At 54.2% G+C, this 20,124-nt stretch overlaps 2 protein-coding genes across 2 annotated transcripts; both read right to left on the bottom strand.

Moving 5' to 3' along the window:
* Window positions 1-768: 768 nt before the first annotated feature.
* Window positions 769-2,451, bottom strand: LOC139440459 (tetrapeptide repeat homeobox protein 2-like). Its single transcript, XM_071220084.1, has 3 exons — window positions 2,427-2,451; window positions 1,727-1,896; window positions 769-1,263 (listed from the first exon to the last, which is right to left on the bottom strand). Exons 1-3 carry the CDS (start codon window positions 2,449-2,451, stop codon window positions 769-771), a joined length of 690 nt encoding a protein of 229 aa, XP_071076185.1.
* Window positions 2,452-14,794: 12,343 nt separating this feature from the next.
* On the bottom strand, window positions 14,795-16,419 carry LOC139440460 (tetrapeptide repeat homeobox protein 2-like). Its single transcript, XM_071220085.1, has 3 exons — window positions 16,311-16,419; window positions 15,862-16,031; window positions 14,795-15,397 (listed from the first exon to the last, which is right to left on the bottom strand). The coding sequence occupies exons 1-3, from the start codon at window positions 16,417-16,419 to the stop codon at window positions 14,795-14,797; spliced, it is 882 nt and encodes a 293-aa protein (XP_071076186.1).
* Between the last annotated feature and the right edge of the window lie 3,705 nt (window positions 16,420-20,124).

Below are 20,124 nucleotides of genomic sequence, written 5' to 3' on the forward strand. Positions count from 1 at the left end.
TCCCTGCCTCAAAATAATAGTATCAACTGATAACAAAGTCGGTCAACTGAGTCCTATAAATAGGGCGTATTTGAAAATACCTTCCAAAAAGTCAGGCAATAATCCAGCGCTAGAACTGAACCCACATAAATCTGTGCCTAAGCCCATGACGATTAAAATCAAAACACTTTGTAGGGAACCTTTGTAAAATTCTAATGAAGAAAGAAACGATAGACTTAGATTGGATTTTAATTTTTTTAAATTATTTCATTTACTTGGTTTTACACACAGGGTGAGGGAGGGAGAAGGAGCCAGAGGGATACATCCTTGTACAAGAGAAACACGGATGGGCTGCCTCCTGTACGTCCCCACGTGGCTCTCGACCCAGGCATGGGCCCTGACACTGAATCGAACGGGCCACCCATCAGTTGGCAGGAAGGCTCTCAATCCGCTGAGCCACACCAGCAAGAGCTGAGTGTGATACTTAGACTGTAAATCTCAGCAGCGGATCTCTAACTCCCAAAGTTAGAGAAATAGAAGTGGATTCACGCTGCACCAGAGTAACCCACCACCAAGCCCCGCCAGCCCTGCTTCCCGCACCCGCCTGGGCCCACGGTGCTGGAACAGACACCCTGGTCACTTCTGGTCCCACGGGGTCTGGAGGACTTCGCTGGGACAGATGCCCCGTTAGATCCAGGGACATCCTGGGGTAGGAGTCCTTCCCTTCCACAGAGTCCATTCCTCGGTTCCCGGACGGAGGAGGCGAGGAAGAGGGTCCCTTCAATTGGTTTACAGGGAAAGCAGATTCATGAGATCAAGGTCTTGCCAGAGATCCCCGTCGTTTGAGTCCTCAGCACTGACTGGGACCTCGGCTGGAGCTGGAACTGGAGCTGGAGATGCAGCTGGAGTGGATGCGGCGGGGACCGGAATCTGGGCGTCCTGGGCAGGAGCCCCCCAGGTCTGCAGGGGGCTAGAGGCACTGGTCTCTGCTGCTGCGACACCTCCCAAGGTGTTGTGGAAACCTGAGCCCCCAGGAAGCATAGAGCCCCCGGAGGACTCGGGATCCTCGGGAAACAAAAGGTCCCAAAGGGACTCCAAGTCCTCAGTGAACCCAGGACCTGAGGGCAGTGCCGGTTCCTCTGGGAACCCAGGACCCACAGCTGCAGGTGCTGGCCCGGGGACTCCTGGGCCCTGGGACGAGGTGGGGGCTTTCGAGCCTGGCTGCCTGGTTCTGGTTCCTCCCTGCAGCCTAGTCTGTTTGGCCCGACGGTTCTTGAACCACACCTGGGGTGAGAGGGGACAGGAGCAGGTGTAAGAGGACAGGACCTTGGAGGACCCACTTGTGCCCAGGGGTGAGGCGGCCCAGGTGAGGAGGGCCATGTGGCCTCACACGTCTCCCTCCAACCCCAGACCCAGCATTTGGCTCTGGGTTTCAGTGGCCACAGGCGGGGACACCCAGGGGCCAGGACGCGGTCTGCCCCAGAGCACCCCGGGTTCAGAGAGGCCCTGAGGCCCAGGCATGGGGAGACTCCGGGGCATCGCTTTGGGATAATTGCATTGGCCGGTTTGCACCACACAGGGTGAGGTGGGCTCGGGGCTGGCCCTGGGTCCACACGGGTGATCCCTTGCTATCGGGGTGACCCCGGGCAGCACTGGGCTCTCTGGCCCCTCGTCCGCCCCACCTGCGGCCCAGAGGGAGGGCAGGCGGCCTGTGGTCTCCAAGCTCTGGGATTGGGTCGGGAGGTACCTGCACTTGCTGTTCCTGGAGGTTCAGCCTGGCCGCCAGGGTCTCGCGCTCTTCGTAGGACGGGTAATGGTTGTTCTGGAAGAACCTCTCCAGCTCATCCCGCTGTACCACGCTGTACACCGAGCGCTGCTGTCGCCGCCGCTTTGGGGGCTTTAGGGGCAGCGAGAAGCCTGGAAGAAGAGGAAAACGGGGTCAAAGGAGCCTCACAGACAGTCCCCAGGCCACCCCACCTGGGCCAGCCCTCAACTGCAGGTGAGGATGCGAGTGGGGGCCGAGGCCAAGGTCGGGGCCGCACTGTGGTGCAGCCTGGCATCCAGACCAGCCGCCCAGACCCTCCACCTTCCTGACCCGGCCCTCACCCATCTACACCTCAGTCTCCACATCTTCAAAATGGGAGCAAGAACAGCGCTCGCAGCCCGCACAAGCATGCGGGGACCCAGGCTCACGCAGCCTGGCGCCAGGGGGTTCCTGCCTCAATCGCTTCACCACCCTCCACTCGCTGCAGGGAGCCTCCCGCACGTGCAGGAGGCCGCAGGATCCAGGCCCTATTCTCATCACGCTGCTCCCAAATATCCTTCCAGCCCCAAACTCACTAGGCCCTCCCAGACAAGGGGTCCTCTTCTGCACATCCAAGAGCTGGCTGGCACAGCCTCGGCCCTCCGCCTCTTCTCCCTTCCTGCCTCGGTGGACCCAGACTCACCCTCCGAAGACGTGGGTTTTTGCATCCTGGATGCTGCTGAGTCTGCCGTGTTTGATGCTCTGTCTTCCAGGTCTGGGCTTTAAATACCCCCGAGTGGGACCTCAGGGTCCTCGGAAACCACCTTCACCCTTGGCCACGCCCCCTCAGGAGACGCATTCCTGGACTAATCCTTTTATTGAGGACCTACTGTGTGTGGGGCCTATCTTGGGGACTGGAACCTGAGAGGCCAGATAGCCTGGGGCTGTAGCTCCGGAACCGGGTGGAGTAAGGTAGGGTGGGGTCAGGTGGGGTGAGGAGTGGCGGGGACCTAACCATTCCCTGGTGGGGGGTAGGCATTGCTGGAAACGTCCCCCCCGGGGTCCAGCCAGGGCCGCGGGCTCACCCTCTCCCTGGCCAGTCCTGGGCGTCCCACCTGCCCCACCACCCAGCAGCCTCCTCCCAGGTGCCCAGAGCCCACGGGCATTTCTCCACGCTGGTGTCCGGTGGTCCCCAGGCCCGGGTTCAGACACACTGGCCCTGACCGTGGCGTGAATTCGTAGGGGCTGGTTTTCCTCCCCGGTGGCAGTGCGAGGGGGCCAGGTGGACAGTGAGCCGATGTCGGCCGTGAACGAATGAACCGGGTCTGGTCTGTGTGTCTCTGTTCACCGCTTCCAGCCCCTGCGAGCGGTGCAGACCCGCGTGGAAACGTCAGGCCGGGCTCCTCGCCTGTCCAGGGTCTGCTGGGGACTCGGGTCAGGAGACAGTTCAACTCACAGCGCTCACCCCCTGGGGACTTTTACTATCCTCGGTGCGAGTGGCGGCTCACTAGGGCTCAAGTACAGAGAGAGACGCGGCGGAGCGATCTGGTGGCTGGGGTCACCTCCCGCGCCCAACCGCGGCTTCCCGGCTCAGGGCGGCTTTCCTAAGTCCTCCCACGGTTCTCCCGCTTCTCGGGAGCGCGCTGGTCGCCAGACCCGAGGCGGGCCTTGATGGCAACGCGGGAAAACCAAGCAATTTCCGTGGTCTGCAACGTGTGACGAGAGGCCCCCTCTCGCTGCTGTCGAAAGGAGATTAAGTGTAACGTCGTGCTGATTCGATGGGCAAAGATGAGGAGAGGGGTCCACCCTGGGCTTGGCGGCTGAGGGGGTGGGGAGGCGCCAGTAAACCTCCCTCTGTCATATTTGGAGGGTGGGTTGTTTCTGCGAGGGACTCGGTGGTATCTGTCTGCGTCCCTCCGCCAACGACTATCAGGAAGACAGCGGAGATGAATCTGTTCTGGCCAGACCCCTAGGCGACCTCATCTTGTGGCAGGACCCTGGTGGGGCCTAGGGGTCCTTTGTCAGGCTAAGCCTGGCTCACAAGGCTCGCCGTCGGCGAGCTACAGATCTCCCGGGAGATCAAATTCAAACTGAATAAACCATACAGACATGTTCATTGCGATTTAGCTCATAGTTTTGGCCTGCTACCTCACGCTCTATGCTGGCAAATGCCGCAAGCCATGGCCAGTGCTCGTCAAACAGGTTGACACGCCTATGACCCTGTAACCAGGCTGGGCGGGGGGAGGGGCGGGAAAGCCCTCGGGGATTCGGGAGTGCAGCCCTGTAATGGGCCAGGAAAGGTGTGGGTGGATGGACAAGTTGACAGTTCACAATCGCCAGAAAAGCAAAAACAAACCCAAACCACTATCAACTGGGGAAGGGAGAAACCAAGCCTCGTGTATTCGTGCAACGGAATATTAGTCAGCCATGAAAAGGAACGAAATGCTGACCGATTCCGCAAGGCGGGCGAGCCTTCCAACAGGCCACAAAAGGGCGTATAGTGTACGGCTCTGTTCGCACAAAATCCTGGGACAACTCCCTAGAGGCGGGGGTGGAAATGGTTGCCGGAGGCTGGGGGGAGGGGAAGTGGAGAGTAACTGGTGACATGTGGTTGGTTTGGGTTTCTACCTGGGGTGACTGAAACGTCTTATCCTTGCTGGTGGTGGTGGATGGGAGACTCTGCGGGTGAACTGAAAAACTCTGAATTGCGTGCTTTAAACGGGTGGCTTTTGCGGCAGGGGCATGTAGCAATACCGAGGAAAAGCGGACGTCACGCTCCTTTTCCTGTCCACTGGGCTGATCGGGGCGAGAGCAATGGGTTGCGTGCAGACCCGGCGGGGTGCGGGAGGAGGGAGTGGCCTTCGCTTCCCATCCATGGAGTGTAGGCTGGTGGAGGAATTTTTTCAGGGATGTGGGAGCCTGCGTCGGTAAGGTGGGTTGAGGGATCAGCCCTGGATAGTATCTTTGCCCCAACAGATTTATCGTCAAAAGAAAAAATTGCTCTGGGAGAATTCCTGTCCACTGGGAACAGGCACAAATATACATTTTTCGACATATCAGTGAACTGCGTTCATTGAATTAATTCATGTCCGGGAGCAAGAGAAAAATTAAATCATGCTTGGCAACGCCAGACTAATGAAGGTTTAAAAGGCGTGAGAGGAGGGACTTTTAGCAACAACTGAAGATTTTCCGCGTGCTGTTTGGGCTGTGCGCCTGGCGGAGGAGGTCTGACTTCCTGTTTCCAGCGGGTTCTGGGTCCTTGGGAGACTTTTGCTCCCTAACTCCGTTGTTTAGAATGAGAAAAGCTCCAGGTGACGACTAATGATGAGTTGTTGCCAGCGAGTAATGTCTCATTTCTGAGAAGGGACACATTTAATTAGCACATGCAAAAACAAAAAGAAAAGCAAAAACGCATGTATGCAGACACACCTAAGGTATTTGTGCGCACTCCTGGATTCTGCCCCACCCCCATGGTTGACCCACCTCTTGCCCCCAAGATGCAAACCTCCAGGAAAAGAGCTAAGGGCAACGGAGATAAGCAATCTATCAGATGCAGAGTTTGAAACGCTGTTTATAAAGATTCTCCAGGAACTCAGTGAGGACCCCAGCAGCATAAAAAAGACCTAGTCAGAACCCAAGGATACACTAATTGAACTAAAGGACCATTTACAGGGAAACAACAGTAGAGTGGATGAAGCCAAGTATCAAATCAATGATTTGGAACATAAGGAAGAAAAAAAATCAACCAATCAGAACAACAAGAAGAAAAAAAGAATCCAAAAAAAAAAAAAAAAAATGAGGACAGTGTAAGCAGCCCCTGGGACACCTTTAAGAGGTCCAACATTTGCCTCATAGGAGTGCCAGAAAAGGAAGAGAAAGGGCAAGAAATTAGAAATCTCTCTGAAAAAAACAGTGAAAGAAAGCTTCCCTAAGTTGGTGAAGGGAATAGACATACAAGTCCAGGAAGCACAGAGAGTGCCAATTATGATGGATGCAAAGAGGCCCACTCCAAGACACATAATAGTTACAAAACCAAAGGTTAAAGAGAAAGAGGAACTCTTAAAAGCAGCAAGAGAAAAGAAGTTAGTTACTGGAAGGTTGCCAGCTGCGAGGGGGAAGGGGCAGAATGGGGGAAGAGGTGAGGAGATTAAGAACAGATAGGCAGTTACAGAAGAGCCAGTGCAGTGTAAAGTGCAGTAGGAAATGGAGAAGCCAAAGAACTTCGATGCACGACCCAGGGACGTGAACAATGGTGGGGGGATTGCCTGAGGGAGTGGGAGGCACGGGGTAGAGGGAGGCAAGGAGGACAAGTCAGGACAACTTTAATGACATTATCAATAAAATATACTTTTAAAAAAGATCTCATAAACCTCCATTGGTATTCAAATGTTCCTTATGACGAACCATGTTCCTTGATGGGACATTCAGCATTTGAAATCAACCCTTTACGTCTTTGTCAAGTCCTCCCTAAACCTCCCCTCGCTTAACCCACCTCGTACTTGTCCAGACGACGTTCTAAAAGTCTCGTAAGAAAACCTACGCCGCCCTATATTTTACTGGCAAGGTGTCCCGAATTCAGTTACACTGGGAAATTCATGTGGACTCGGCCTTTTCCATAGTTGTTCTCTTTCTGTTTCCCTTCTTCCCTTTCTCCCTCCTGGTCACGTCCAACTCCACACTTCTGTGCTCTCCCTCTCCTCCTCTCCCTCCTTCTGCTCCTCCTCCTGCCATTTCTCCTTCCCGTCTCCTTTCCTTCGCCCTTTCCCTTCCCTACCCTCTCTTTGGCATTTTCTTCTTCCAGGACACAAGAAGCACTCTACAGAACATCTGCCGATGCCTGGGCAAGACATTAGAACCAGAAGAAGTTAACTTAGTCCTCAAGAATAGCCCCTTCCTGGTCATGAAGGAAAAACAAGATATCCAGTTACTTTCTCCCGCCCAATTGGCTTTTAGATGGGAAGAAGGGATCACTTACTCGAAAGGGCCAATGAAAACGGCCCTCCTTCAGAAGGCAGCGGAGTACGCACAGGGCATTCTTGTGCTCAGAGTAGGGCACTAACAGTCGGGACCAGGGAGTGTTTGAACTTGTCAACTTTAACTGCTCATCCCCCCAGAGAATTCACGTGATTGTTTTAAAGATTGTATTATTCATTTATTTTTAGACAGAGAGGAAGGGGAGGGAGAGAAACATCAATGTGTGGTTGCCTCTCTCGTGAGCTCCCTGGAGACCCGGCCTGCAACCCATTTGCCCTGACTGGGGATCGAACCAGAAATTCTTTCCTTCTCAGGCCGGTGCTCAATCCACTGAGCTACGCCAGCCAGGGCTCTTCATATACTCTTATCAGGGGGTCTCTTTTCCAAGGACTGGTGTGACCTGCAGACATTTGGAGGGGGTTGATTAGACCTGGAGTGGTCACCTGACTTTCCAGGCCATTCAGATTCTGTCTCCTGTGATTCTGGCGTGGGGGTGTCCGCTGTACACAGTGTCCAGGTGAACTTGCCACACCTGCCGACTTGCCAGCTGGGATTGACCAGGGAGGCGAGGACAGGAGTGGGGATGGTCGTGTTGGTGCTGCCGCGTTGCTGAGTTAGCACAAAGTCCCAGCCTGCACAGGGACGTGTGTAAACAATGACTCAGCTGGACAAAGGAGAGAGGAGAGACCTTGCACGCAGCTGAGAGCCGGTGTTGCTGTCAGACACTGTGGTGAGCGATTACTCACATCCATGCCTCTGGGCTAAAGGTGAATGAAGAGTGTCCCCTGCACCGGATAGGAGGAGCCTGAAATTCCCAGAGCCCTGAAATTCAAGACTGTCCAGGATGACCCATGGAAGGAAGAATGTAAATGATTCAAGAGACCACAAATGGTGGGGGCTGCCCCTCAGGGCAGATGGGATGCGGGCCACCACCCCAGTGGGCCAGAAGGTCAGAGCAGCGGGACAAAAAGGCGAATTCCCGATCCTTAAAATCTAGAGGGAGCCCCAGCTGGTGTGGCTCGGTGGATTGAGTGCGGCCTGCAAACTGAAAGGTGGTCGGTTCGATTCCCAGTCAGAGCACACGCCTGGGTTGCAGGCCAGGTCAGGCCCCAGCTGGGGGCGTGTGAGAGGCAACTGCGGTATATCCAGTCCATCGACGTTTCTTTCCCTCTCCTCCCCCCTCCCTTCCCCTCCCTCCAAAAATACACAAACAACACCTTTAAGAGAAATCTAGAGGGTTACGGGACTTACCATGATCACTCCATAAGATATATAAATGTCTCACACCTGAAACAAATATAATATTACATGCTAACTACACTTTAATTTAAAAAAATTTTAATTTAATGGACGATGACCTGCTAGATTGGATTGGCTTGGGACCCACGATGCCTTTCTTCTTTCTGATTTCTCCCTTTTGCAGTGGGACTGTCTACCCTGTGCCTTTCATACCATCGCATTTTGGAAGCAGACAACTTGTTGGATTTCTCAGGTTCGCCTGCCGAGAATCGTTCTCTCGGCTGATGTTTCCTCCGGGGCAGCCATACTGAATTTTCCGAGATTCTGGTACCTCAAGAGCCGCTTGTGGCTTACGACAAGTCGGGCGTGTTATGGAGGACACGTGAGCATAGGAAATCGATTCTAATAAGAATTGTTCCAGTAACGATGTTGATGAGCCCGAGAGTGACAGCACATGTGTATAGGACAGCAATTATTTACTAGACATTCTGCTCAATTATTTCTATGCACATAAGTGTATAATTTATATTCCTAATTTATATATAAGTATATATTATTCTGTTGTATGTTAATTTAACTAACGTGTTAGTTACCATATTAATATAATGCCCAAGTATTCATTTATAGGACCTGCAAAGTAATAATATGATCATAAATTAAGAGTACGGCTTCTGGTGTCAAAATCTTTTGCTTCAAATCCACATCTCTATCGCTTTCTACCTGTGCAGCCTCTCACGGCCTCCGTCTCCTCACCTGTGTGTGCAACGGGGTAATAATAGAACATCCCCGATTCTGCCGTCACCCTGCCAACAAACATTGGAGTACACGCCGTGCGTCCGTGCCTCGGAACAGTAAGCCTTTGGCGATTCAGAAAGCAAAGTGTATGACTTCCTAAAACACACAGTGGAGATACGCGCCACCCACTGAGAAAACCGCAATGGAGCGAAGACTTGAAAGAAGCCAACGGGCACCACAGGACTATTCCCGGACGAGCCGCATCCCAGGAAGAAGGATGGGAACTGCAAACCGTCTGAGAAGGGAGCGGTGCCTAGCAGGTTGGGGGCCAAATCAGAAGACTCAGCGTGAGGGAGTGGCGTGAGCAAGTGGACTGTCATAAGAGGCGGAGTGAGAGAAATGAGAGGGACCGAGTCACCTTAAGCCACCTGGAAGCCGTGGCACTTTCTCCGACTGACCCCAGAAGTCCTCGGAGAACCTGAGCAGGAAGTGACTTGTTGCTCTGGAGGAATCAGATGGCCACCATGCTGAGAACGACTTAGAAAGGAGAAAGATCCTAAACGGAGAGACTCATTACAAGTCTAACACCCTCCTAGTCCAGGTGAGAAATGGTGCTGGCGTGGGCCATGGTGGTGGTGGAAAGAGAGGTGGTGAGAAATGGCCAGATTCTAGATGCGTCTGAATGAGAGCTGCATTACTGTCGGTGAGTGGTGCGTGTGCAGGGTAGGCTGGGAGAGAGGAGAATGGAGGAGATCGTTTCCAGATGGAGGGAAGTGGGAATGCACCGCACAGGTGTGGCTGCAGGCAGGAAGAGGCCCACCAGTGGCCCACTGGTCATTCTGCGACATTAACTACCGAGCAGATGCGTTGGGGACTTGAGACCTGCCCCTATTCTGATCTGAGTCTTGTTTTACATTTTTCAGGCACTGCTGGGGACTGGAAAAGTCACTTCACGGTGACCCAAGCTGAAGTCTTTGAGAAAAGATTCCAGGAGAAGACGGCAGGTCTTCCTCGAGAGCTGTTCCCATGGGAATAATGTTGAAGGACTTCTACGTCTCATAAAAATAAATATTTGTTCTCCTGCTGTGAAAGGCTGGCCAAATCTGCGGGAAACCAATTATTTCATCCCGGAGGCTTCAATGATGAAATCTCTGGACTTTGACAACTTGATTGTTAAAAATTAACAGGCCACCTCTAGTTCACTGTGTGACATCCAAGCTCTTAAAAAACATGTAATACATTTAGAAGGATACAAAATAATATACATATTACCAAAGCTATTCCCAAAATTATTTTATAAAAATGAGAAATAAAATTACAAAAGCAGCTAAGGCTCCTTTTCTCTCCATCGCCTGTATCTCCCCAGTTGTTCATTCCTGTGACCTTGCGGTCTGTAAGTTCCAGCCTCACGTGATTGGACCGGAACCGATATATAGTATCAGTGGAAGCCTTGGAAACTTACATAAATGGCGTACCGTATGGTGCTGTCACCAACCGGCATTTTTACCCCGTATTTTATACGTGCTTTGCACCATGTTGACTACGTAACTAGTTCAGTATTTACTATGGAGACGCGTTTCAGTGACCCATGCTCCCGTGGGTGAATCTGGGCTCCTTCCCCACCAGCTTTTCCCTGTTTAAAACACGGCTTTGGCCAAAACGTGGGCTGTCCCGGAAAATGTTCGAGAGACGGGTGGATAAAGGCCATGCAATGTACACACAAATGGAGGATTAAGGAGCCTCAAAGGAGGAAATTGTGCCATTTGCGGCAACATGGATGAAACTGGTGGACGGTAGGCTAAGTGCCAGGAGCCAGAGAGAAGGACACGTAGTGCACAGCTTCCCCTGGGTGAGGAATCTAAAATAGGCCAGCTGCTGGACAGAGGGGACAGTGGGGGCTGCCCAGGGCTGCGGGTACCAAGTTCCGGTTACACCAGGTGCGTAAGGTCCAGAGACCGGCTATAGAGTTGTACCCACAGGTAACGATACCGTATTGTCCATCTACGATTCGTTAAGGTGGCGGATCTCACGTTAAGTGCTTGTGCTCACAAACAGTATGTTACGGAGCGACTGGAGCAAAATTTACTTCATTCGTTAGATGGTTGATGGGCGATTGGGAAGTTTCCAATTTGGACTATAATCCCTCACGCGCCTCGGAATGTGTGTCTCCGTGTGTCCCTCGGCGGACACCCCCATTGGGCAGACGCCCAGGGCTGGGACTGTGGATTCCAAAGGCGTGCGTGCAACAGGTGGTTCCAATTCAAATTCCCGGGTGACAGGGTTCCCAATCCTTGCCAAATTAGCATCCTCTGGCTCTTTTCGTTTTAGCTTCACATTAGACTCACAGAAACAAATAGAATCTTATCTGCGTGTCTTTTCTCCCACTTGAATGTGGAGCGTCTCTCCCATCCCACCCAAGGTCCCCGGCTCCGGAGCAGTGGTGTGGCGATGCCCCCTAGTGGTCCAGAAGCATTACCACAGGTATGGGGACACCCGGTATCTCCCGGCCCTGTGGGTTCCCCTGAATGAACCACATCTTCATCTGACCCAGCTGTATCTCTCGCAATGTGTTCACGGCAACAACAATTTTGAAATTCCACTACTTCAGGGTTATTTTCTATTAGGCATTTTATTTAGCAGAATTTCCAGTACAGAGTCAAACAACGGTTTAAATTTCTTTTTACAAGCAAAATTATGGGCACATAGTGTACTCATTTACTACAAAAACAACGATGGCCATTTTTAAACATTTTATTTATTTATTTTTAGAGAGAGGGGACGTGAGGGAGAAAGAGAGGGAAAGAAACCAATGCGTGGTTGCTTCTCCAAAATCCCCTACTGGGGACCAGGCCCACAACCCAGGCATGTGCCCTGATTAGGAATCGAAGGAGCAACACTTTGGTTTGCAGGCCGGGAGTCAACCCACTGAGCCACACCAGCTGGGACCCATTTTTTAAAATCTTTCTTTTTTGGCATTTAATTTGTGTGTGTGCCTCTCTCTCCCTTTTTTTAAATTTTTTTGTGGGGTGTGTGTGTGTGTGTGTGTGTGTGTGTGTGTGTGTGTGAATTCTGCACAAGGATAACCAGATACAGCAATTTTGAATTTTCTATTCACAAACTCCACTCTTGGTGTGGTCTTCATGCTGACAGCTCTGTGTCTACTGAGTCCATCTGCTCCTCAGCAGAGCAGTGACTGAGGTTTGCATGTAGGAATGAATCCCTTCATTCTCACTCCCAGAGACCCTGCTGCATAAAAATGTTAAAACGGCAGGAGACAAAGTTGAGGCCCACGGCATCTGAGACGAAGCAAATGGCTAAACGTGAAGGTCCCCCTGTGGGGTGCGCGTCCTCTAGGGAAGGGCCTGGCAGACTGGAGTTGGAGGTGCCAGGTAATACGTCTGCGTAGAAGGGGCAACAGAGAGCAGATTCCAGGTGAGGTGTCCAATGCCCACCTTCCCCCTCGCCAGGATGAGAGCCAGCACCCCTGGATTTCAAACAGTGATTCTGTCTACTTCAAATAGCTCTCTATCCTCGGCGCCACTCAAAGACTCCACTTGTCACTGCTGGAAATCGGCTTGCCTCTTCAATTTTCTCCAGTTGCCATCTTTGCATCCGAGAAACACAAGCTAGAAGCTGATCATCTGCCTGCCTGGCCCTGCAGTCCCTCGGATCTGGCTGCCTTCTTACAGTCTGGTCCAGATTCATTCCACCTGGAGAGTGGGACACCCCCTATCTCCGGGTCCCAGTCCATACCACGCTGTTCCCTAGCTATTTCTGCTGACTCGGACCTGCTGAATTCAGAGACCCTTCTGGCCCCTTCTGCCCCCTCATTCCTGGGCTCTCCGGATTTCCCTTTGGCTTCCTCCTCCCCTCTCTGATCGTCTGACCAGGCAAGGACCCTTCTACCCGCACCACTGCCCTCTCCACCCCACTCACCCAGAACGGCCTTAAGCTTGAACTTCACCCGTGCGTTCAAGGTACAATGAACTCTCTTCCTATACGCCCTGAGTCTAAAAGCTTCACTTTCTCCACAGCAAAACGCACAGATTCACATCTTTACCACGGATGCCATGGAGACCACCAATAGGTCTGCAAGGACTGCCGTGGGTACCATCACAGACGGACCTGTGTGGTGCGCAGGGTCCCCGGTAGGCGTCAGCAACTTCAACAGGGAGCCCATAGCCATGTGACTGAGGGCGCAATTTTTTTAAATTAATTAATTAATTTTGCTACAGCTAGGCAAAGAGAAATTCTTGCTCTGGCACTACCCTGGAAGACACAGCTATGGGGAACTTAAGACCTGAACTGAGGGAGAAGCCCAGGCATTGCTATTGGGGATGGTCGGGGCACAGCCTGGGCTTGTGAGGAGACCTAGGGTGGAGCTTCCTAGGAGTTGGTATTATCCCGCGTGCAGAAAAAGGGTGTGTGGTGGGGAGGAGGGTTGGGGAAGGAGGTGGAAAGGAACTGAGAAGATGAGCAAGGGACGTACCCTGTGTCACTTAATCCTCTCACTTTCTACTCGGTCAGTCCGGACTTGTGCAAACTCTGTCTCCATTCTTTAGAAAATGAATCCGGTTTCCATTCACGCCAGGTCCTTGCGTATCTGCAGCGCCACGTGGGCTCTGCCCTCCCTCCCCCCACCCCCACCCCCACCCCCGCCTCTGCCTAGGGTGCGAATCCGAAACTCATCTCCTACCTCCTGCCCTCAAGAACTTCCCCAAGGTCTCCCCCACCTGAGCTCCCTCTGCAGGGATAGGTGGGAAATTCTTGGATTTCTTCCTGCAGTTCCTACGATGTTAGGGTCTAAATGGAGTTGTGGTTCCAGTGGTGTGGGGGTGTGCGGGTGCGTCCTTGCGCGTGCGTCCGTGCGCGCGCTCGCGCGCAACCCTACCTGGGTCTCTCCGGGAAGCGGGAGGGGCTTTCATTGCATCCCGCCAGTCCGCCTGTCCCTCCCGCACCCCCAGCACTCCCCGCCGGCAGTGCGCCCGAGACCGGCCGCCAAATCTGATCTAATTGTCTCTGTGCTCCGACGAGGCTGGCCTGGCCTGAGAGGGTTGGAGCCTTTGCTGTGTGGGACCAGGATCCGGTCAGGGAACCGGCTGGGGGAGACGCAGGGGCCAGCACGGCCACAAGAGGCCGGCAGAGGAAGCGGGAGGTGGAGACAAAGGAGCAGAGAGAAGGGGTCAGGGGCGCTCCCACCCTGCTGGACTGGGGGTACCCGAGGAGGAGGCAAACTCGCAGTCCCTGCAGGAAACAGTGTTTACAAGGTAACCATGCACTTTATTAATTTTCAAATCATAAATCCCCCCGCAATGTCCAGGTAAGCCATTAGCACTTGAACAATTGGAGTCAGGTCCCTGCCTCAAAATAATAGTATCAACTGATAACAAAGTCGGTCAACTGAGTCCTATAAATAGGGCGTATTTGAAAATACCTTCCAAAAAGTCAGGCAATAATCCAGCGCTAGAACTGAACCCACATAAATCTGTGCCTAAGCCCATGACGATTAAAATCAAAACACTTTGTAGGGAACCTTTGTAAAATTCTAATGAAGAAAGAAACGATAGACTTAGATTGGATTTTAATTTTTTTTAATTATTTCATTTACTTGGTTTTACACACAGGGTGAGGGAGGGAGAAGGAGCCAGAGGGATACATCCTTGTACAAGAGAAACACGGGTGGGCTGCCTCCTGTACGCCCCCACGTGGCCCTCGACCCAGGCATGGGCCCTGACTGCGAATCAAACGGGCCACCCATCAGTTCCCAGGCAGGCTCTCAATCCACTGAGCCACACCAGCAAGAGCTGAGTGTGATACTTAGACTGTAAATCTCAGCAGCGGACCTCTAACTCCCAAAGTTAGAGAAATACAAGTGGATTCACGCTGCACCAGAGTAACCCACCACCAAGCCCCGCCAGCCCTGCTTCCCGCACCCGCCTGGGCCCACGGTGCTGGAACAGACACCCTGGTCGCCTCTGGTCCCACGGGGTCTGGAGGACTTCGCTGGGACAGATGCCCCGTTAGACCCAGGGACATCCTGGGGTCAGAGTCCTTCCCATCCACAGAGTCCATTCCTTGGTTCCCAGATGGAGGAGGCGAGGAGGAGGGTCCCTCTAACGGGTCTCACAGGGACAGCAGATCCAGGAGATCAATGTCTGGCCAGAGATCCCCGTCGTTTGAGTCCTCAAGACTGACTGGGACCTCGGCTGGAGCTGGAACTGGAGCTGGAGATGCAGCTGGAGCGGCTGCGCCGGGGACCGGATTCTGGGCGTCCTGGGCAGGAGCCCCCCAGGCCTGCAGGGGGCTGGAGGCACTGGATTCCGCTGCTGCAATGCCTCCCAAGGGGTTGTGGAAACCTGAGCCCCCAGGAAGCATAGAGCTGCCGGAGGACTCGGGATCCTCGGGAAACAATAGGTCCCAAAGGGACTCCAAGTCCTCAGTGAACCCAGGACCCGAGGGCAATACCGGGTCCTCGGCGAACCCAGGACCCAAGGACAATACCGGGTCCTCGACGAAACCAGGACCCGAGGGCTGTACTGGGTCCTCAGTGAACCAAGGAGGCGAGGGCAGTACCAGCTCGTCTAGCAACCCAGGTCCCACTGCAGCAGGTGCGGCCCTGTGGACTCCTGGGCCCAGGGACGAGGCACGGGCTTTCGAGCCAGGCTGCCTGGTTCTGGTTCCTCCCTGCAGCCTAGTCTGTTTGGCCCGGCGGTTCTTGAACCACACCTGGGGTGAGAGGGGACGGGAGCAAGTGTAAGAGGACAGGAGCTTGCAGCACCCACTTTTGCCCAGGGGTGAGGCGGCCCAGGTGAGGAGGGCCACGTGGCCTCACACATCTCCCTCCCCCCACAACCCAGCTTTTGGCTCCCGGGTTCAGTGGCCACAGGCGGGGACACCCAGGGGCCAGGACGCGGTCTGCCCCAGAGCACCCCGGGTTCAGAGAGGCCCTGAGGCCCAGGCATGGGGAGACTCCGGGGCATCGCTTTGGGGATAATTGCGTTGGCCGGTTTGCACCACACAGGGTGAGGTGGGCTCGGGGCTGGGCCCTGGGTCCACACGGGTGATCCCTTGCTATCGGGGTGACCCCGGGCAGCACTGGGCTCTCTGGCCCCTCGTCCGCCCCACCTGCGGCCCAGAGGGAGGGCAGGCGGCCTGTGGTCTCCAAGCCGTGGGATTGGGTTGGGAGGTACCTGCACTTGCTGTTCCTGGAGGTTCAGCCTGGCCGCCAGGGTCTCGCGCTCTTCGTAGGACGGGTAATGGTTGTTCTGGAAGAACCTCTCCAGCTCATCCCGCTGTACCACGCTGTACACCGAGCGCTGCCGTCGCTGCCGCTTTGGGGGCCTTAGGGGCAGCGAGAAGCCTGGAGGAAGAGGAAAATGGTGTCAAAAGAGCCTCACAGACAGTCCCCAGGTAACCCCACCTGGGCCAGGCCCTTGACAGCAGGTGAGGATGGGAGTGGGGGCCGAGGCCAAGGTCGGGGCCGCGCTGTGGGTGCAGCCTGGCATCCAGACCAGCCGCCCAGACCCTCCACCTTCCTGACCCGGCCCCTCACCCGTCTACGCCTCAGTCTCCACATCTTCAAAATGGGCACAAGAACAGCGCCCGCAGCCCGCACAAGCATGCGGGGACCCAGGCTCACGCAGCCTGGCGCCAGGTGGTTCCCGCCTCACCTGCTTCACCACCCTCCACTCGCTGCAGGGAGCCACCCGCACTTGCAGGAGGCTGCGGGTGCCAGGCCCTATTCTCATCACGCTGCTCCCAAATATCCTTCCAGCCCCAAACTCACTAGGCCCTCCCAGACAAGGGGTCCTCTTCTGCACGCCCAAGAGCCCGCTGGCACAGCCTCGGCCCTCCGCCTCTTCTCCCTTCCTGCCTCGGTGGGTCCAGACTCACCCTCCCAAGACCTGGGTTCTTGCATCCTGGATGCTGCTGAGTCTGCCGTGCTTGATGCTCTGTCTTCCAGGTCTGGGCTTTAAATACCCCCGAGTGGGACCTCAGGGTCCTCGGAAACCACCTTCACCCTTGGCCACGCCCCCTCAGGAGACGCATTCCTGGACTAATCCTTTTATTGAGGACCTACTGTGTGTGGGGCCTATCTTGGGGAATGGAACCTGAGAGGCCAGATAGCCTGGGGCTGTAGCTCGGGAAGGGGGTGGAGTAAGGTAGGGTGGGGTCACGTGGGGTGAGGAGCCGCGGGGACTTAACCATTCCTTGGTGGGGGGTAGGCATTGCTGGAAACGTCCCTCCCCGGGTCCAGCGAGTGCCGCGGGCCCACCCTCTCCCTGGCCAGTCCTGGGCGTCCCACCTGCCCCACCACCCAGCAGCCTCCTCCCAGGTACCCAGAGCCCACGGGCATTTCTCCACACTGTTGTCCGGTGGTCCCCAGGCCCGGGAGACGGGCAGGGTTCAGACACACTGGCCCTGACCGTGGCGTGAATTCGTAGGGGCTGGTTTTCCTCCCCGGTGGTGGTGCGAGGGGGCCAGGTGGACAGTGAGCCGATGTCGGCCGTGAACGAATGAACCGGGTCTGCTCTGTGTGTCCCTGGTCACTGCGTCCAGCCCTTGCGAGCGGTGCAGACCCGCGTGGAAACGTCAGGCCGGGCTCCTCTCCTGTCCAGGGTCTGCTGGGGACTCGGGTCAGGAGACAGTTCAACTCACAGCGCTCACCCCCTGGGGACTTTTACTATCCTCGGTGCGAGTGGCGGCTCACTAGGACTCAAGTACAGAGAGAGACGCGGCGGAGCGATCTGGTGGCTGGGGTCACCTCCCGCGCCCAACCGCGGCTTCCCGGCTCAGGGCGGCTTTCCTAAGTCCTCCCACGGTTCTCCCGCTTCTCGGGAGCGCGCTGGTGGCCAGACCCGAGGCGGGCCCTGATGGCAACGCGGGAAAACCGAGCAATTTCCGTGGTCTGCAACGTGTGACGAGAGGCCCCCTCTCGCTGCTGTCGAAAGGAGATTAAGTGTAACGTTGTGCTGATTCGATGGGCAAAGATGAGGAGAGGGGTCCACCCTGGGCTTGGCGGCTGAGGGGGTGGGGAGGCGCCAGTAAACCTCCCTCTGTCATATTTGGAGGGTGGGTTGTTTCTGCGAGGGACCTGGTGGTATCTGTCCGCGTCCGTCCGCCAACGACTATCAGGAAGACAGCGGAGATGAATCTGTTCTGGCCAGACCCCTAGGCGACCTCATCTTGTGGCAGGACCCTGGTGGGGCCTAGGGGTCCTTTGTCAGGCTAAGCCTGGCTCACAAGGCTCACCGTCGGCGAGCTACAAATTTCTCGGGAGATCAAATTCAAACTGAATAAACCATACAGACATGTTCATTGAGATTTCGCTCCTAATTTTGGCCCGCTACCTCACGCTCTATGCTGGCAAATGCCGCAAGCCATGGCCAGTTCTCGTCAAACAGGTTGACACGCCTATGACCCTGTAACCAGGCTGGGCGGGGGGAGGGGCGGGAACGCCCTCGGGGATTCCAGAGTGCAGCCCTGTAATCGGCCAGGAAAGGTGTGGGTGGATGGACAAGTTGACAGTTCACAATCGCCAGAAAAGCAAAGACAAACCCAAACCACTATCAACTGGGGAAGGGAGAAACCAAGCCTCCTGTATTCGTGCAACGGAATATTATTCAGCCATGAAAAGGAACGAAATGCTGACCGATGCCGCAACGCGGGGGAGCCTCCCAACAGGCCACAAAAGGGCGTATAGTGTCGGCCTCATTTAGCAAAAAATCCCGGGACAACTCCCTAGTGGCGGGGGCGGCTGGGGGGGGGAGGGGTAGTCGGGAGTAACTGGAGACAGGTGTGGTTGGTTTGGGTTTCTACCTGGGGTGATGGAAATCTCCTCCGGTTGCTGGTGGTGGTGGTGGATGGGAGACTCTGCGGGTGAACTGAAAAACTCTGAATTGCCTGCTTTAAACGGGTGGCTTTTGCGGCAGGGGCATGTAGCAATACCGAGGAAAAGCGGACGTCACGCTCGTTTTCTTGTCCACTGGGCTGATCCGGGCGAAAGCAATGGGTTGCCTGCAGACCCGGTGGGGTGCGGGAGGAGGGAGTGGCCTTCGCTTCCCATCCATGGAGTGTAGGCTGGTGGAGGAATTTTTTCAGGGATGTGGGAGCCTGCGTCGGTAAGGTGGGTTGAGGGATCAGCCCTGGATAGTATCTTTGCCCCAACAGATTTATCGTCAAAAGAAAAAATTGCTCTGGGAGAATTCCTGTCCACTGGGAAGAGGCACAAATATACATTTTTCGACATATCAGTGAACTGCGTTCATTGAATTAATTCATGTCCGGGAGCAAGAGAACAATTAAATAATGCTTGGCAACGCCAGACTAATGAACGGTTAAAAGGCGTGAGAGGAGGGACTTTTAGCAACAACTGAAGATTTTCCGCGTGCTGTTTGGGCTGTGCGCCTGGCGGAGGAGGTCTGACTTCCTGTTTCCAGCGGGTTCTGGGTCCTTGGGAGACTTTTGCTCCCTAACTCCGTTGTTTAGAATGAGAAAAGCTCCAGGTGACGACTAATGATGAGTTGTTGCCAGCGAGTAATGTCTCATTTCTGAGAAGGGACACATTTAATTAGCACATTTAATTAGCAGTTCCCTCCAGGAACACCTAAGGTATTTGTGCGCACTCCTGGATTCTGCCCCACCCCCATGGTTGACCCACCTCTTGCCCCCAAGATGCAAACCTCCAGGAAAAGAGCTAAGGGCAACGGAGATAAGCAATCTATCAGATGCAGAGTTTGAAACGCTGTTTATAAAGATTCTCCAGGAACTCAGTGAGGACCCCAGCAGCATAAAAAAGACCTAGTCAGAACCCAAGGATACACTAATTGAACTAAAGGACCATTTACAGGGAAACAACAGTAGAGTGGATGAAGCCAAGTATCAAATCAATGATTGGAACATAAGGAAGAAAAAAAATCAACCAATCAGAACAACAAGAAGAAAAAAAGAATCCAAAAAAAAAAAAATGAGGACAGTGTAAGCAGCCCCTGGGACACCTTTAAGAGGTCCAACATTTGCCTCATAGGAGTGCCAGAAAAGGAAGAGAAAGGGCAAGAAATTAGAAATCTCTCTGAAAAAAACAGTGAAAGAAAGCTTCCCTAAGTTGGTGAAGGGAATAGACATACAAGTCCAGGAAGCACAGAGAGTGCCAATTATGATGGATGCAAAGAGGCCCACTCCAAGACACATCATAGTTACAAAACCAAAGGTTAAAGAGAAAGAGGAACTCTTAAAAGCAGCAAGAGAAAAGAAGTTAGTTACTGGAAGGTTGCCAGCTGCGAGGGGGAAGGGGCAGAATGGGGGAAGAGGTGAGGAGATTAAGAACAGATAGGCAGTTACAGAAGAGCCAGTGGGAGTGTAAAGTGCAGTAGGAAATGGAGAAGCCAAAGAACTTCGATGCACGACCCAGGGACGTGAACAATGGTGGGGGGATTGCCTGAGGGAGTGGGAGG

The sequence above is a fragment of the Desmodus rotundus genome, chromosome 12 (genome assembly GCF_022682495.2).
Source record: "Desmodus rotundus isolate HL8 chromosome 12, HLdesRot8A.1, whole genome shotgun sequence".
NCBI lineage: Eukaryota > Metazoa > Chordata > Mammalia > Chiroptera > Phyllostomidae > Desmodus > Desmodus rotundus.